We start from the raw sequence: 15,249 nt of genomic DNA, 5'->3' as shown, positions 1-15,249 counted from the left end.
TGAGGCTAACACTTGGTTTATCTCAATATTTTGCCCAAGTTCTCAGGACGATCCTTGTGTACGGCAAGGTGGTTCTATTCAAGTTTCTGAACGAAGGACTTTAGGTACAACACTAAGTATATAGATAAGCCACGCTCCTATCTACATATAGAAATGATGTTGTCAGTCAGACCCGGCCTGCAAACTTGACAACTATGTATTGCCTTCCTGCAAGCCAAAGATTCTTGTAGAGACAGGGCTATATTCAGTTTCGACATGACCATGTCTCTATTAGAGGACCCAAAGTGTCGTCTCACTCCTTGTAGTGCGAGACTTCACGCCCCACGGGCACGTGCAACCCTTTTGGAGTCAGCAAATTCGCAAGCATCTACGTGTAAGAACTGCAGCTAGGACTGGTTCCTCGTCACAAAATCGACCACTGCTCGATTGGGGCCTTGCCAATTTCCCCGCGCCCGTATAAACCATGAGCCAATGATTCCCGCAAACACCGCACTAAACACTGGCCCGCAATAGTTCATGTTTGATGCTGTAACTGGCAGGTTGTTAGGGAATGGTAGCCAGATCATCACCCAAAGGGTATATACAAGAGCCACGACATTAATCAACGGGCCTACTCTGCCGAGGTTCCACACGTCAACTTTGAAACTATTCGTATATCGAGCGTACAAGACGCAGAAGATAACAATAGCATAGCTAAGGTATGCTGACAAAGACGATAAGGATACGATTGCCCCAAAGGCGATGTAGGTCCCACTGCCGACATTTAGAAGCGACAATATAGTGACGATTGTGGAAGCCAATAACACTGCTCGAAGCGGCACACGTTGTTTTGCGTCGACGTATCCAAAGTAATGAGGTAGGCCGCCGTCTCTGGCCCAAGCCCATGTCAGCCGAGAAACAGAGGATACTACCTGCAATAGCTCAGGTCAGTATCGCCGCTTCGAAATGAACTTCCGGCGTGCTACAAGTATCACAAGCCATAATAAAGAACGGCCTCAGATGGGCAGTAAGCACACCCAAGATAAAATCCGGGTGGGTCAGAAAGGACTGCTGAGGTTACTCACTCCTACATTGCCTGAAATTCCTATAACCATCAGTATTGATAGTGTGACCGTAGCCATGGTGGGTCCCGTGGAGTAGAGCAAGATCGTGACTAGCGGACTTGACGAGCTAAGAAGTATATCCAAGGCAGGCATACAGAGCTAAAAACGGTTATCTTCGAAAAGTGTTCAACTGGAACATTTCAGCCTGGCATGTCTTGACTTACGCCGAAAGTGACCATCATAACTACACCGAGGCATGCATTAAGGAGGAGTGACCAGAGCACAGCTCGCGGAACTGCTTGCTTGGGGTTGCGTGATTCTTCACCCATATGGATAATGCTCTCGAAGCCTGTTAAGCATCAGCCGTTTCCTCAGACCCTGGGTTTAGGTTGCCTATAGCACCTACTTAGGTAAAGAAAGATGTTTGACAACGCTCCAATATTGGCCGAGACGAAGTAATTGCCTTCCCAACCAGTAGAGACATTAGTGATCAAAAAGACATCGGCACTGTTGCGCTTTGGTGTCATAACCCAGACAGAAACTAGTATGACGAAAAAGAGGCAAACATTCAAGATGCCTATTAGACCATTAGTTACGGCAGCATTGAGTTGGGTAGCAGTTATTATGGACTTGGACATTACCCGTGAAAAGCTCAAACCATGGCACAAGCCTGAAACAATACATGTTCACGAATGCACAAAACGCCAACATTGCGATCATGATACATGTCGTATGCCAGCCCCCAGGTGAATAGTCCGGGTGATTGATCTGGATCAGCCCTTCAAAAATCACTGTTGTGCCATTCATACAGCTAGCGAGTAGCGCAATATAGGCGATCCAGGTAGTCCAACCTTGAAGCCAGGTAAGAAACAGCTTGGATGATTCTGGTGCGAAATGCTGCAGTATTTGATGTTAGTCTATAATTTCTGTCAAACATCTGACTTCCGTACTTACATGGGTCCAGTAGTATTGAGCTCCTGCCTGGAGAGAGAAAATACGTCAGCCTCTGCTCTTTCGCAAAATCATCGCAAGTCAATTGATATTGATAACATGAGATGAGTTACACATTTGCGTCTTGAATGACGGAAGTAGAACAAGTGTCTGGCCACGTTCAGTCACTTACGAGGGGCTGGATCGAAGCCAGCTCGGCGAAAGAGGCCGCTTGACATAAGGCCCCAAATGAAATGATGAAGTAGCCGAAAAACCAGGCTGCAGGGCCGCCATTCGCGAGAGCAAAATACATATTGCTGTTACATTGTGTTTTAGTCTTTTACGCTTCATGCTTACGAGGTTAACTTGATGCAATGACTCACCCACCAGTAGAGTACCATAATTGCATATACACAAAATTGAAGAAGAAGAGTTGCACTGGCGAGAATAACCGCCTAGTTCTTGTTTGTTTCTCGAGATTTGAGATAGACGACTCATTTTCGGACGTTGATTGTTGCTCCGATATGTCCACTGTCTCCAACTCACGCTTCAAGATGTCGTCCATTGTAAAAACCGGTGAAGGTAACGTGGATATGGAATGCTCTACTCCAGGTAATTTAATCAACTAGAAGCCAAAGAACCACTATCGATTAAAAATTGACAAGTTCAGGGAAGCTCGAGTATAGAAGGGATAAACTGCTTATGGAATTGGGAAATCTTCGCGTTGGCTCAGGCTCGAAGCTTGAAGATAAGAGTCTGACCATTCGTATAAAATCTGGCGAGATCTGCATATGTAACCATGCATGCGTGTCAGATCTAGACACTTCTGATCTTGTAGGTCATTGGGGCAGAAAAGGGTTGAGCCAAGTATCGAATGCCACACACTGTCACTGCATAAAAGTGGTGTAACCCTGCCTCCAATGGCAGGGAAAACCGACAAAGGTGCTGCCAGTTCGTCACACAAGAGACGTGAAAAAAGAAAGAAGAAAAGAAAGAGGGAAGCAGGCGGGATGTGATGTCTTTGAACTTATCGGCTTATGTGAAAGACGTGTTTTAACTCTTATTTCCTGGCTTGCGTTTATGAAAATTGTCGCGGCACGAGATCAATCGAAATAGAGAATGGCAATAGACAGTGGTCTAACGGATTTTCCTTTGTTTCTGTACCTCGCCAACGGTGGGCTTCGGGCCGCCTGTTCAATTGGTCGGATTAGCGAATTGGATGTGATTTCCTTGGTCCGACACCAAGCACTATACTACGATGAGCTATTGCCGCTGCACTCGCTACCGGATATCAAGTTCGGTGCCCACAATATTAGTCGAAATAGATATGATTAGTTCTTTGGCGCTGTGAACAAGTCGATTCCTCACATACTATGGTATTGAGTATCATGCTAAGGTCTAGGTCTCAGGGCCTGTTATCGTATCGAACTCTTCTTCAAGCAATCGTTGTTCCCATCATGACGCGCGGTATGCATTCTTCTCTCAGCGCCTGTACGACTGGCGCAGCGGTCACTTTCTACTTGCTATCGCTTGCACTGAGTTCTGAACTTTGTTATTAGAGGCACATCGAATCCGAACACAACCAAGCGAGCTCTGCGCCGTGAAGTCTAGGTGGTAAGTTCGCGTTGTCCCCGGCGGTATGCAATAAAAATCCCTGTCTATCTGATATAATCTGTACGCCATGTACTCAGGTATTTATCTGATAGTGGTCACTGCTTCACGCACGTAGTGACGACCCAGATTTAATTGGTGAGCGCGTCGGACTCCTCCTTCGTTCTCGAACCAATTACTACTGAACTTGTTACTCTTGAGGCTTTTGTGTCTCATGGTCCCAACCTTGGCGGCAGCAAATGGGCATCCATGAACATTGTCCCAAGACCTGGCTGAGGTTACGTTCTCAAAATCTGGGCGCATTGTGAGTTCGACATAGAAATCACGTTCGTCCATCAATGCAAAAACCAAGAGTGGTGAGACTAATCAATGCAAAAACCAAGAGTGGTGAGACTAACCAAGTGCCGATTAATGCAAAGCTCTGTCGGTGTGCTTGTTCGGCAACCTACAATGCATCCCTGTTTCTGCACTGAAGCTTTCAAGAACTTGAGCTTCACCCAAGCTGTATCGCGGCTTCAACCAGCAAAGAACATGTATCGTTAATGGTGTTCCTTCTCAACACGGGTAGTGAGATCTTTCCTGGCTAAGCCAATTGCGGTTAGGTCTGGTGGGTTGAGTACCTACTATATTCTTTCATATACACTAATCAGCTTCAGAAGCTGTACTTGTCAAGCGAACTTACGTGTGTAGGATTTCATTGTAGTGATCGTACAATCTAAGCTCGAATCGGTACTGCTGTGACTATTTACCAGATTTATCAAAGTATAGTAGAGCCGCTGGCAGATATTTCGTCCATTAAATAGTTGGTTTACGAGGGATACTATTGCATGAGTAAAGAAGGGTATAAAACGAATATTAAGCAGTTGAATAATTCATAGGAGTCTATCGTTTCAGCCACAGCCATCTGCCCTGTTAGCAAAAGTTGCCGCCAGTGGCGGCAGTTCCTTGGGGCTCAACGCTGACGACGGCAATCTCTTCAATGTTCTGTCAACAGCTACCTAGGACAATGAAATGTATAATGGTCTTGTCAATTAAAATCTAAGGACATATTTGATCGAGCTAGAGTGAAATACCAAGAGTAAAGAGTTGACCACTCGTACATTTATCTTAACTATTGTAGCACCGGGGCAAGATCTTATGGCAGGATATAAATCTGAAACAAAAGCTTTCCGCAAACTGTTAGTAAACGGTACGAACTGACGGGAGTATCTCAAGTAAATGTACCAGGTACGTTTAATTTGTTTACGTGGATGTTGCGGAAGTTGCGGTTTCTATTATTGTGTTGTTCTTCCTTAACATTCGGAAGTCCGCAACTGTAATTTGTAAAGGTGGAACCTGGTAGTTGACAAATAAAAGCTTGTGATCCCATATATCTTGTCAGCCTCCCCGTTGCACAAATCGCGAAAGGCCGAATTACAAAGCAAAACCGCACTAAACCTCCTTCATCAAATCGATCTGCCCAAACAAGCCACAATCTTCGGTGCCGCAATCTATTAGCGATATACATCGCAAGACATGGTCACGTCTATTTTGGAGTAACAATCCAATTTCCTGTCTAAATGCTGACTGCATGAGCAAATGGGGTCAACCATCTAGTATTTTGGTCTTGATTAGCTCCGTTGTATCTTGTATTGTTTCACATAGTATAAATATCGCTGTTGTCACTTTTCATTTAACTTGTCATGCGATATACGCAACTGTGCATTTAACCATTGTCTACTCTGATGCTTACAGAATAGAACGTTTACTATTCCCATCGGTACCTTCGTCACCAAAGGGACATTTATTTTGATACTTTGCAAGACACTCGGCTAGATTGGAAATACGCAGTTTCAAAAGTCGATAGATCACCCTGTCCAGGATGAATAGCTACGAACAGGACAAACTGGACACCCTAGGATTGGGACAACCTAAGCGGTTCATCACCGATCACGACGCTCAAGGTAGATCTATCTTCAGCAATGCTTTCACCGAAGAAGTCCCATCTACTCCAAAGCCTGGCGCGGTTGTTCACGACGTTTTCGTATCGACCCAAACGCCTGCGCAAATGAACAACGGCGAGGACCTCAAGGCAATGGCAGATCTGCCTCCGGTTGAGGGCATCTCACGTCCTGGCGCGACCACCATGCGTTTCGTCGACTTCCTCCCTGGTTTGCCAGCTATCATGCACCGAACTCACACCATCGACTTCGGTGTGGTCATTTCTGGTGAGCTGGAGCTCATCTTGGATTCTGGAGAGAAAAGGATGCTAAAGCCGGGCGATACTGTCGTGCAGAGAGGCACAAACCATGCGTGGAGGAATCCGGACCCAAGGAAGACAACAAGATGTTTGTTTGTTATGGCTCCTTGTGAGCCTCTGATTGTGAACGGAACGCAGTTGGGGGAGAGCTTTGAGCATCCTCAAAACTGAAGTCGCGCCAACTTCGTGGTTTCAAACCCGTAGAAAACCCTTATTCGTTTTACAGCTTCTAAGCGTCATGCGAATAATTATGATTTGTAGTTTACAAGAGAAATAAACACAATGATATAGTACGAATGCCAAGGTTGCCCTAACCCATCTTTCAGTCACCTTGTATGAAAAGCAAAGAAAACTATGCAATAGTCATGATGTCGTAAACTTCATCACCTCGTCCTTTGCACCAATTGTTCCATCGTAAACAGGGCAGCGGCTCCCAGGAATCCATGATCGAAGGCTCCTCGCCTCACATGATTGATATGAAGCTGCACGTTGTTGCCTGGCTCTAAGAAATCTTCCATGAGAAACTGTAAAGGGTTTGTATCGATCCAGGCCTGAGTTCGAGCATGCTCGTCCTCGTTAGCTGGCGGTTGTGCTGGTCTTGGCTGAGGTTGAAACGGATTGGCATTCGCCGGTATAGGTCGTCGTCGCCACTCGTCAAGGCCAGGTGGTTGTGGACGTGGAGGAGGCGGAGGTGCAAATTGCCAATCCTGATTGTTGCGTTGTTCCCGCATGTGGTTCAAAAATGGCATGAAAGCACGACCCCCTTCGTAGTTCGGTGGGTTCTCAAAGTACTTGCAGTCCTGCTTGTGCTTACATTGAAGGAAGCTGCTCCTATCGCGGTAATATGTCTCGAGGCAGATATAGCACCATTCATGCCCACAAACACCTTTTTATATCATGAGTAACATGGTATCGAGGTTTGGTCTTGGCCACTTACAGGTGATATGATCGCAGCCTGAGAACTTATATACGTCTTTCTGGCATTGTGGACAAGGCTTTGTGATGTCCTTGACCTTTTTCTCCGAGGCTCTTTCGCCCTTCCTCTGCTTTCGATTACGTTTATCGAACTCCTCACAAGTCTCTCCCTTATGCCATGGCAGATTGTGTTGAGCGCATGACAGTGCTTTACAGCTATGACATTTGAGTTTCTCACAACCGAATCGGACTATTTGCCCAGAGTCGCAACGTGGGTTCAGACACCACTTGAAATCACGAATGTTTGCGACAGCGGCCTTCATTGCTAATGTATCATACCTACTCCAATGTTAGCATTACGTTTCGTATGTTAATCTAATGATCTAAACCGAACACAAGACTCACCTGACGAATACGTCCGGGCTGGCAAAAGCCCTGACATCATCGAACTGCAAAAGTTGTGGGCATTCTGGACACTTCAATCGGTCCCACGCAAGAGTCTCCATACTCGAGGTAATCCATTGACCGACACAGTCCTTGCAAGTATTTGACTTGTGTTCGCATGACCTGGTGACGTGCCTTGGTATCTCTGAAACCCTCTTGTCGTCGCTGCATACTGCACAATTCTCGGTTTCCGGTACCAGCCACGCCTCTTCCGCGATGAATTTATCTGCCACTTCTCGTGTGAGTTCAAAGTCGACGACCTGGCCAGAGCTGATACGTCCACGCTTGGTCAAGATCCTGCCTTTGCAGACCATTGTAACATCGTCTGTATCCACCTTGAGGCGACTCGATGCACGACAGTGCACATTCGTGATGATCCGCGACAAAAGCCAATCCCGAAGTGTGCGAAAGTCAGTGGAGTGGTAATGGCCCATAAGAGGTGGGTGGTAGATATACTCTTCGTTCACCCCCCTTAGGACGATATAGTTTTTGGGTGGTGCTATGTCTATCCATATCTTGCGGCAAAGCCAAGCTTTGATTTTGTTGACCTGCCAGTTGTTCCCTTGGAGTAGGCCTGGTCGCAAGCCGCCCCGCGCAGAGATCACAATTCTGTTCGCATCCTCAATCTCCAGAACAGAAGCAAAAGCGCTCCTCAAGCTCCCGATAGTCCCTCCTTTTCCAAGAGCACACTGAATTTTGACAAGTTGATCTGCATCAAAATCTATATTTGTGCTCCAAATAAACTTCAGGGCAGCATCGGTATCGTCATCGTCCTCTGCATTTTGGTCGAGCGCACGGTAGTGCAGTCTAGATATTCCGCCCGGAATCTCATCTCCTAAAAGACACTTGTCCATCCAGTAGAAGATTATCTGCGCATCCTCCAATATCGGCTCTTCATCTTGGTCATCGCCATAGCGTCGCTTCAGGAAAGCCGCGACGTGATGCAACCGCGATGTCTCTCGTGTACCTATCTTGATGGGATCGCGCAAATCATCAAGATCGACCAGATCTATCTGCAACCTCTCTTCTGGTACTTTGCGTGCGAACGCTTCCCCTTTGATAGATCGACGAGCGTGAGGGTCATGATGTGATTTTGATATCCGTGTTCGATGTGGTATCGATTGCGTAAATGTGACCATGATGCTATACTCCGCCGAAATGCACGGATCACTGTGGATTCGGTTCTCGAGATTTGCCTAGGGCAGCGACTATACAGAAGCCCATAAGGCTGGAAGACTTCTTTCGGACATGAGCTACTTGCAGTGCTGCGGGACCTGTAGCGGCGGGAGGAGGGGGTCTATCCCTCATAGATCTTATAAAGGATGACTACTACGAAGTCGTGCAGTCCTCATCGAGACAATCCACTCTAGAAAACCCGGTGAGGTAGACGATAAGCATAAAAAGCTGCGTGACGAAAACAGAAAACTTGCATTTTCCAAGCAACTTGTGATTGCGTGAGGCTCTGTAGCAACGCTTATCCATATGCTACCTCGAGAGCTGACATGAAGAAGCGGGGCAATGACTGCCAGCTAGGAATAGCTCTCGATAGGGCTTCCACTTGCCGACTACATACATTGCTGCGTGGACCTGTAAGCAACCGTCCAATGATGGCGCTCAGCTCACTACAGTGGCGTCGACAGGGAGACTTTGTGTTTGTGCCCGGCTTCAGTGGCGATAGGTTGCCTGCTGATCCGGGGTTGGCAGAAGAGGGTGTGAGTGGTCGCGTCACCTCGGACTTTTATGCATTTACTCCAAGTCGCACGATGGACTGAGTTTGATAGGCCAACTGAAAGTGCAAAACCTTGCGTGAACATGGCATCACAATTAAACGCTTGATGCCTATGTGCTACCAAATGTAACTCTTCCGAAGCCCAAGAACTCTAACAAGACAACAAAGCGCATTTTTGCGATCATAGAGTTCTATACCATTCGCGTTGCGAAAGCATCCACACCAGTCCTGTGCCCGCAGTGATGAATGGGAGCATTCCCTCCCTGAGCTTGACCGTCCTATACACCACCAGTTCTGTCACAGAGGATTACTACGCCCGAAAACGTTGCAGCGCCTAAGTCGTACAAGCGGCCATTCGTGATGGCATATGCCGTGTAGATCCGAATGTGACCTGTGTAGATATTCTTAACGCCATAGACTCGAGTCAGCAATCCTGTCGGCGGCGGACTCTGGCCCGCTGAATTGCTTCAAAGCCACATATGGTTGGTTTATTTAACAATTAACCATGTGTATCACGGCCGTAAGGACCCGTCTTTTACACGAAAACGTCAATGAGTACTTTGCACGCTAAACGTTAGGTAACCCCCGGAATTTGAGTTGTTCACATAGAATAGATAGTAAGGTAACAATCCTCCATGTTTCAGCAGGAATGAAGACGCCACGGATTTGAAGGTGTGGCACAAAACCACATTTAGAAAAGGATTTAAGGTGGTCGGCCAGCTTAGATATACCTAAGATTAGAGTTTATGCGACCACGCCGTTGGCTACAGTGATTAACAGGGGCTCAATAGTCTGGGTAAACCCATTCTGACTTTCGTATTGCATCTACCTTGGTAAAAGCCTCCGAAATCTGGTACGAGTCGATTGTCAGAGGTTCTGTCTGCCGCATACAAGTTGCTTATGCCACTACTCTAGTAAGACCTCGAACTCGAAATCTTTGTTCACAAGCGCATACTCGTCCCGGGTCTTTGGACCGCACGAACCACTGCCGAGGCCGTGATGCTCAGCGTCAAGTCTCAACACCACGTTATCCGTCCTCTTCTCCTCCAGCTCATACGGGTGCTTTGACTCGTCAACATCCTTCACCCTGTAATGTGACACATTGAAGTCGAACAACTTCCTGCTCTTTTCACTCCCGAAGCTCTCTAAGTCGACAAACTGCGCCGTAAGAAACTCGCCCCCGGAGTGAGTAAACTTGACCCACCGGGTGTCGGTCCTGTTGCCACCCTCTTGGGGATATTCATACTCCGTCCATAGCTCTGACACTTCAGCAACACTATACACACCCAGACGTTGGGACAGTTTCTTGTCGCAATAGCTCTCACCGGGTCCACGCCCATACCAAGTGACAGATGCTGGCTTATCCTTATCTCCTGCCCACTCGCTGGGCAACTCCATGGTGAATCCGATGCGCGGTAATGTCTTTGGGAGGTTCAGGCCGCGAGGATGACCCTTTACATGAACGGCCAGCGCTCCTGACGCGTGAAAGGTGTACGCGATGTCCAGATCGATTGACCATGATAGCACCGGTGGGCGGAACTCCTGCTGTACTTTCACGGTGAATTCCGACTCATTATTGGAGCTGCTCCAGGAGCTACCGCGGGTGTAAGTCTTCCCGAGATGCAGTAGCTGCTGTTTCCAGTCTTTACCGTCAGATACTCCCAACCCCAGGTCGTTGTCGGTCGGTGCTCGCCAGAAGGTCAGATCTGGGCTGGCTGCCAAGAAGGGGGCGGAATTCTTTATGAGTGAACGGAGCTTGCCATCAATTGGTGAAAACGTCCATGTAGTGTTTGCGGATTTAACTGTGATAAGGGCTCGTGTTTCGGTGACCTCGAGCTTATCGGAGGAAGCTGGCTGAAGGGCTACGGGATATGGGGCAGTCGTGATAGGAATCTCTTCGAAAGCCAACTCGAACCCTTTTGGTAACGATCGTGTTTCACTTCCATGGCGAAAAAGTAGTTGCACGATACCCTCTCCGGACAGTTTGCCATTTATTTCTGGAAGGGTGAGCTCAACAGTATCTCCAGGCTCAATGCCTGATGGCAGCTCGAGAAACCCAGACTGCGCGGTTGGCTTGCCACCATCAAGGATGAGGTACGTGCACTCCACATGATCCAACGTGATGAAGTCGTATCGGTTTACGATAGTCGCTGACCGGGCCGTGTGCGAAACTACCTTTATCGGCTCGATAGCCTTCTTGTATTCGATGAGTCCAGGTGTTGGGGTATGGTCCGAAAACAAAACACCGTCCATCACGAAGTTGCTGTCGTTTGGTATGTCCCCAAAATCACCACCGTAAGCATAAAACTCATGCCCTGTGTTCTCGTCTTTTTTCAGGAGTCCATGATTTGCCCACTCCCACACAAATCCACCTTGAAGTTTTGGATACTTGTAGAAGACATCAACGTATTCCTTGATGTTACCCGGTCCATTGCCCATGGCATGAATATACTCGCAGAGAACGAGTGGTTTTGTCTTGCTCTCATCTTGAGCAAACATGACAATTTCTTCGATTGGAGGATACATTCTTGAAAACATATCCATAGTTTCCGCGTAGATGTCAGCCTCATAGTGGATAGGCCTGCTGTCATCATACGATTTGATCCAATTGTACATGGCCTTGAAGTTTCGGCCGAAGAATGCTTCATTCCCAAGCGACCAAAAAGTGACGCAAGCATGAAGTTGGTCGCGCCGAACCAAGTGTTGAGCACGATCGACATAGGCTTTCTCCCAGGCTGGATTGTTCGTTGTCCACTCAGCGGCATTCTTTCGTGTCAAAAGTTGACGCTCTCGAAAGGGAAGAGCCCTCTCATCGGGGCTGAGAGCAGCATCAGCTAGAACATGTTAGTACTCCTTGGACTATGATATATACCATATTGAGAGCTTGATTTTACCTATAGATTCAAAACCGTGGCATTCAAGATCGGCTTCGTCCATAACCCAAAACTGCAACAAGTTAGCTGTTGTGTATAATAGTATGTGTTCAATACGGTACGGACCCCAAGTTCATCAGCGAGGTCATATAGACGCACATCACTCGGCTGGTGTGACGTCCGAATAGCATTGATGTTATGAGTCTTCATTAGCAAGAGATCGTTCTTCATGAACTCGTAGGGGACAGCGCGCCCGAATTTCGGGTGGTGCTCATGTCGATTTGCTCCCTTCAGTACGATACGTTTGCCGTTCACTTTGATGAGGCCATCCTTCATTTCGACCTGTTTGAAACCAATGCGGTGAGCGACGAAAGCATTGTTATCCAATGTGACCAAAAGATGATACAATGTCGGCGTTTCTGCTGTCCATTTGGAGGGGTTTTTAATTGGGAATGAGAAATCAATAGAGCCTCCTGACGTAGACTTCGTCTCAGATGCAATAGACGTGCTCTTTGAAGGATCAAAAAGTTCGACTTTGAGATTGCCTGATCCAGTAACATCCACTCGAACCTTAAGGTCAGCGTCGACGTATTGGCTATCAAGTTTGGTCTGTACGAAAAGATCTTCCACTCTTGATTCGGCCGGGAAGCCCAACAGATAGATGTCACGATAAATGCCGCTCATTCTCCACTGATCCTGGTCTTCGATGTAGGTTGCATCGCAAAATTGGTAGACTCTTACAGCAAGTGTATTCTCGCCATCCGTCTCCACCACTTTGGTGATGTCGTATTCGGATGGGTTCCTAGAGCCTTGGTGATAACCGACCTCCTGCCCATTGACCCAGACGTGGAAAGCCGAATCAACACCCTCAAATCTTAGTCTAAGTTGAGAAGTCTGTAGATTTTGAGGCACCGTGAATTTTGTCACATATGAACCCGTCTCGTTGTCATCTAATGGCACGTTTGGTGGGTCCACAGGAATGGGAAAGTTGACGTTCGTGTAGTGCGGGCCCTTGCCATAGCCATTAAGCTGCCACATACTTGGTACGGCCAAATCGTCCCATTGTGTTGTATCGAATGTAGGGTCTTCAAAACCCTCAGGGGCTTCGAATGGGTTCTTGGAATGGCTGAACTTCCACTTCCCCGAAAGGCAGTGTGTCCGTGACTTTGTGATGTCATACGTTAATGCATCTTTAGCTGAGTTGTATACATAAAAGTTCGCACGAGGGGGTAGGGTGTTTTTGTGAAGAATATCGAGATTATTCCAGTCTGGCCGGACCACTGGATGTGTTTTTACTGCAGACATGTTTGAAATAGAACTCCAGCCCAGATTCTTGTTGCCGAAAGACAGCCAGCACAGAAAACGAGAAGAAACATGCTTAATATACGCTGTCGGGTCTGTAGCCGACTAATACTCCACGTTCCGAAGCGGACCGTGGGGTTGGACGGCGACCCCGCTAATGCGGCCTAGTTGGCGACGTTGAATGGGGGAGAACCCACTGAGACTTGCGGACACCATGTGTGAGTTTTCCGACGGCCAACACTTTTGTGGATTCTTGGCTGCAAGGACGCGTGACGAGTTCTCGAATCCTATGGCAAATATTCGATGGTAGCGAGCTTAACCTCGAGATGGTGCCAAAACTACTCCCCTTGGTACGGCGGTGGTGCAGTGTTCAAAGTTCATAGTTCTGCTTGGTGATACGGCCAATAAAGAATGACATACTTCTGGTTTATTTGTCTTTTGATTACTAGACCTAATGAATGGTGTTACCTAATCAAAGGGGATCCTGCGGAAGGTCTCTCCTCCACCTCGCTTCTTCATTTCTTGAGCTGCGGCAATACTGCTCGGCACCTTGATTCCACAACAATCTCCCCATGAGTTTAGCTGATGAAGATGCTTAACACCATTATGTTCGACCATGATGGCGCCGCCCTCCGTCTCGTCTTCTTCTCGTGATACACCGGCTTCTTCTTCTGTACTCATCCCGTCTGTAGCCGGAACGAGTGAACCAAAGAGAAAATGTTGCATAACGGGAAGTTTTCGTAACACCTCAGCTACAAACATTTTCCTCATTCCACCCTCAATCTTTTCCCAGTTCTTGGCCGATGATATGTCGTCCAGCATAGGACTATGCCATCGTAGGCCTTTAACGGTTTTCGTGGCGTTGACGAAGTCGACCTGACCAAGGTACATGAAGTCGTGACCAAACTCTTCCAGGGTCAGCTGCTGATGTATTGCCAGCGGCGTAATGAAGGAATGGTGGAGTAGTTGGCTTGCACCAAATAGAAATGGCAGGAACTGGTAGTCATCAAGCCCCCAAACACCGTGTGAGCCAGCTGGTTCAAGATAGTATGTTGACTGGATTGTGCGCATCAATGTCAAGTAACGGACAAAGACCTTAAGGACGATCGCTTTGAAATCGGAAACCTTAAGTATCTGCAACTGATACAAACACAGCAGCCAGATCATAAAGTTAAGTTCATGGCCTGATCCATAATCAATGCGCGCGCGGTTGCCAAAAGACTGCAACAGATACGTCTCGACCTCGGCGATGGCATCCTGTGCAGTGACACCAAGTTTCTGATGCCACGAAGCACTAGCCGACTGGGTCTTGTCGAGGAACGACCGGAAGAGCTTGTTTCCAAATCTGGAGCCACCGGTATCATCAGGTGGTGTGTCTTGGACTAAAGATTGCGCCTCATCCAGAACTTCCAGAATGGCTTTGACAGGGTCACTCAGATCATGATCCCTAACGGACGATATAGGAGTGTCTTCGACAGCGTCTGAGAGGCCAAAGATGAAGGCCAAGATGAGGTTGTAAGCAGGTGACGCCAAGAATAACGCGTGGTCTTGTACAGAGAGAATTCTCCTTGACGGGACTTTGTATGCAAGCGAAGAGGGTTCGGGAGGTGATGGCAACGGCGGAGTGTCTGGAACAGCCACCGGGTTAGATGGCGGAGCTCTCCGGCGCCTGGGTTCCAGCTTGGGCAATTTGTCCTTGAGATTAGGGATGGTAGACGGTGGTGATATGGACGCCCGCGGTTCCGCCATGATGTCTGGTTTGATTTGATGATGTTGATGGCTGTGCGGTGTCAAGCTGAGCCGAGAGTTGATTTTTTACTCTCTTTCTTTTTGCTGGCTACACAAGCTAAGGTTAGTGAGCCTGCTCAAAGATTTCTGGTATGGTACTTGAAGGATCAAAATAGGCTTGCAGTGGATTATTAGCAGAACAGTACATAAAAGACTGGAATGGAAATTGCCCCGCGATGGACTGGATGCTGGGAAGCGTGACTGGAACGTCACGCACTGGCCGGCGTGTCTGCAAGGAGACCGAACCGCGAACCCGAACCCGAACCCAAACGGCAGAAAACGCGCTAAGTGAGGGGCAAACGCACCTACCTGCATTTTTGGCATGGTGAGGCTAGACTGGTAAAATCGATCTATCAAATCAAATGCTCAATCAGT

General features: G+C 47.6%; 5 protein-coding genes across 5 annotated transcripts; 1 reads left to right on the top strand and 4 right to left on the bottom strand.

Annotated features, from left to right (window-relative positions):
• Positions 1-71: 71 nt before the first annotated feature.
• BKA67DRAFT_648533 (amino acid/polyamine transporter I) lies at positions 72-2,697 on the bottom strand. The gene is made up of 8 exons (XM_046105988.1): positions 2,357-2,697; positions 2,167-2,290; positions 1,998-2,024; positions 1,685-1,940; positions 1,450-1,620; positions 1,268-1,392; positions 1,065-1,202; positions 72-911 (listed from the first exon to the last, which is right to left on the bottom strand). Exons 1-8 carry the CDS (start codon positions 2,536-2,538, stop codon positions 387-389), a joined length of 1,548 nt encoding a protein of 515 aa, XP_045955012.1. The 5' UTR covers positions 2,539-2,697; the 3' UTR covers positions 72-386.
• Positions 2,698-5,005: 2,308 nt separating this feature from the next.
• Positions 5,006-6,120, top strand: BKA67DRAFT_575006 (uncharacterized protein). Its single transcript, XM_046103469.1, has one exon. The coding sequence runs from the start codon at positions 5,446-5,448 to the stop codon at positions 5,992-5,994; it is 549 nt and encodes a 182-aa protein (XP_045955011.1). The 5' UTR covers positions 5,006-5,445; the 3' UTR covers positions 5,995-6,120.
• On the bottom strand, positions 6,076-8,502 carry BKA67DRAFT_365483 (uncharacterized protein). The gene is made up of 3 exons (XM_046096451.1): positions 7,144-8,502; positions 6,761-7,077; positions 6,076-6,709 (listed from the first exon to the last, which is right to left on the bottom strand). Exons 1-3 carry the CDS (start codon positions 8,319-8,321, stop codon positions 6,207-6,209), a joined length of 1,998 nt encoding a protein of 665 aa, XP_045955010.1. The 5' UTR covers positions 8,322-8,502; the 3' UTR covers positions 6,076-6,206.
• Positions 8,503-9,710: 1,208 nt separating this feature from the next.
• BKA67DRAFT_609028 (uncharacterized protein) lies at positions 9,711-13,152 on the bottom strand. Its single transcript, XM_046105376.1, has 3 exons — positions 11,911-13,152; positions 11,806-11,857; positions 9,711-11,745 (listed from the first exon to the last, which is right to left on the bottom strand). The coding sequence occupies exons 1-3, from the start codon at positions 13,087-13,089 to the stop codon at positions 9,818-9,820; spliced, it is 3,159 nt and encodes a 1,052-aa protein (XP_045955009.1). The 5' UTR covers positions 13,090-13,152; the 3' UTR covers positions 9,711-9,817.
• Positions 13,153-13,506: 354 nt separating this feature from the next.
• On the bottom strand, positions 13,507-15,229 carry BKA67DRAFT_574999 (putative Phosphotyrosyl phosphate activator protein). The gene has a single exon (XM_046103468.1). The coding sequence runs from the start codon at positions 14,833-14,835 to the stop codon at positions 13,555-13,557; it is 1,281 nt and encodes a 426-aa protein (XP_045955008.1). The 5' UTR covers positions 14,836-15,229; the 3' UTR covers positions 13,507-13,554.
• Between the last annotated feature and the right edge of the window lie 20 nt (positions 15,230-15,249).

This window comes from Truncatella angustata, assembly GCF_020726525.1.
Source record: "Truncatella angustata strain MPI-SDFR-AT-0073 chromosome Unknown BKA67scaffold_7, whole genome shotgun sequence".
Taxonomy (NCBI): domain Eukaryota; kingdom Fungi; phylum Ascomycota; class Sordariomycetes; order Amphisphaeriales; family Sporocadaceae; genus Truncatella; species Truncatella angustata.
This window is presented reverse-complemented; position numbering and strand designations above follow the sequence as displayed.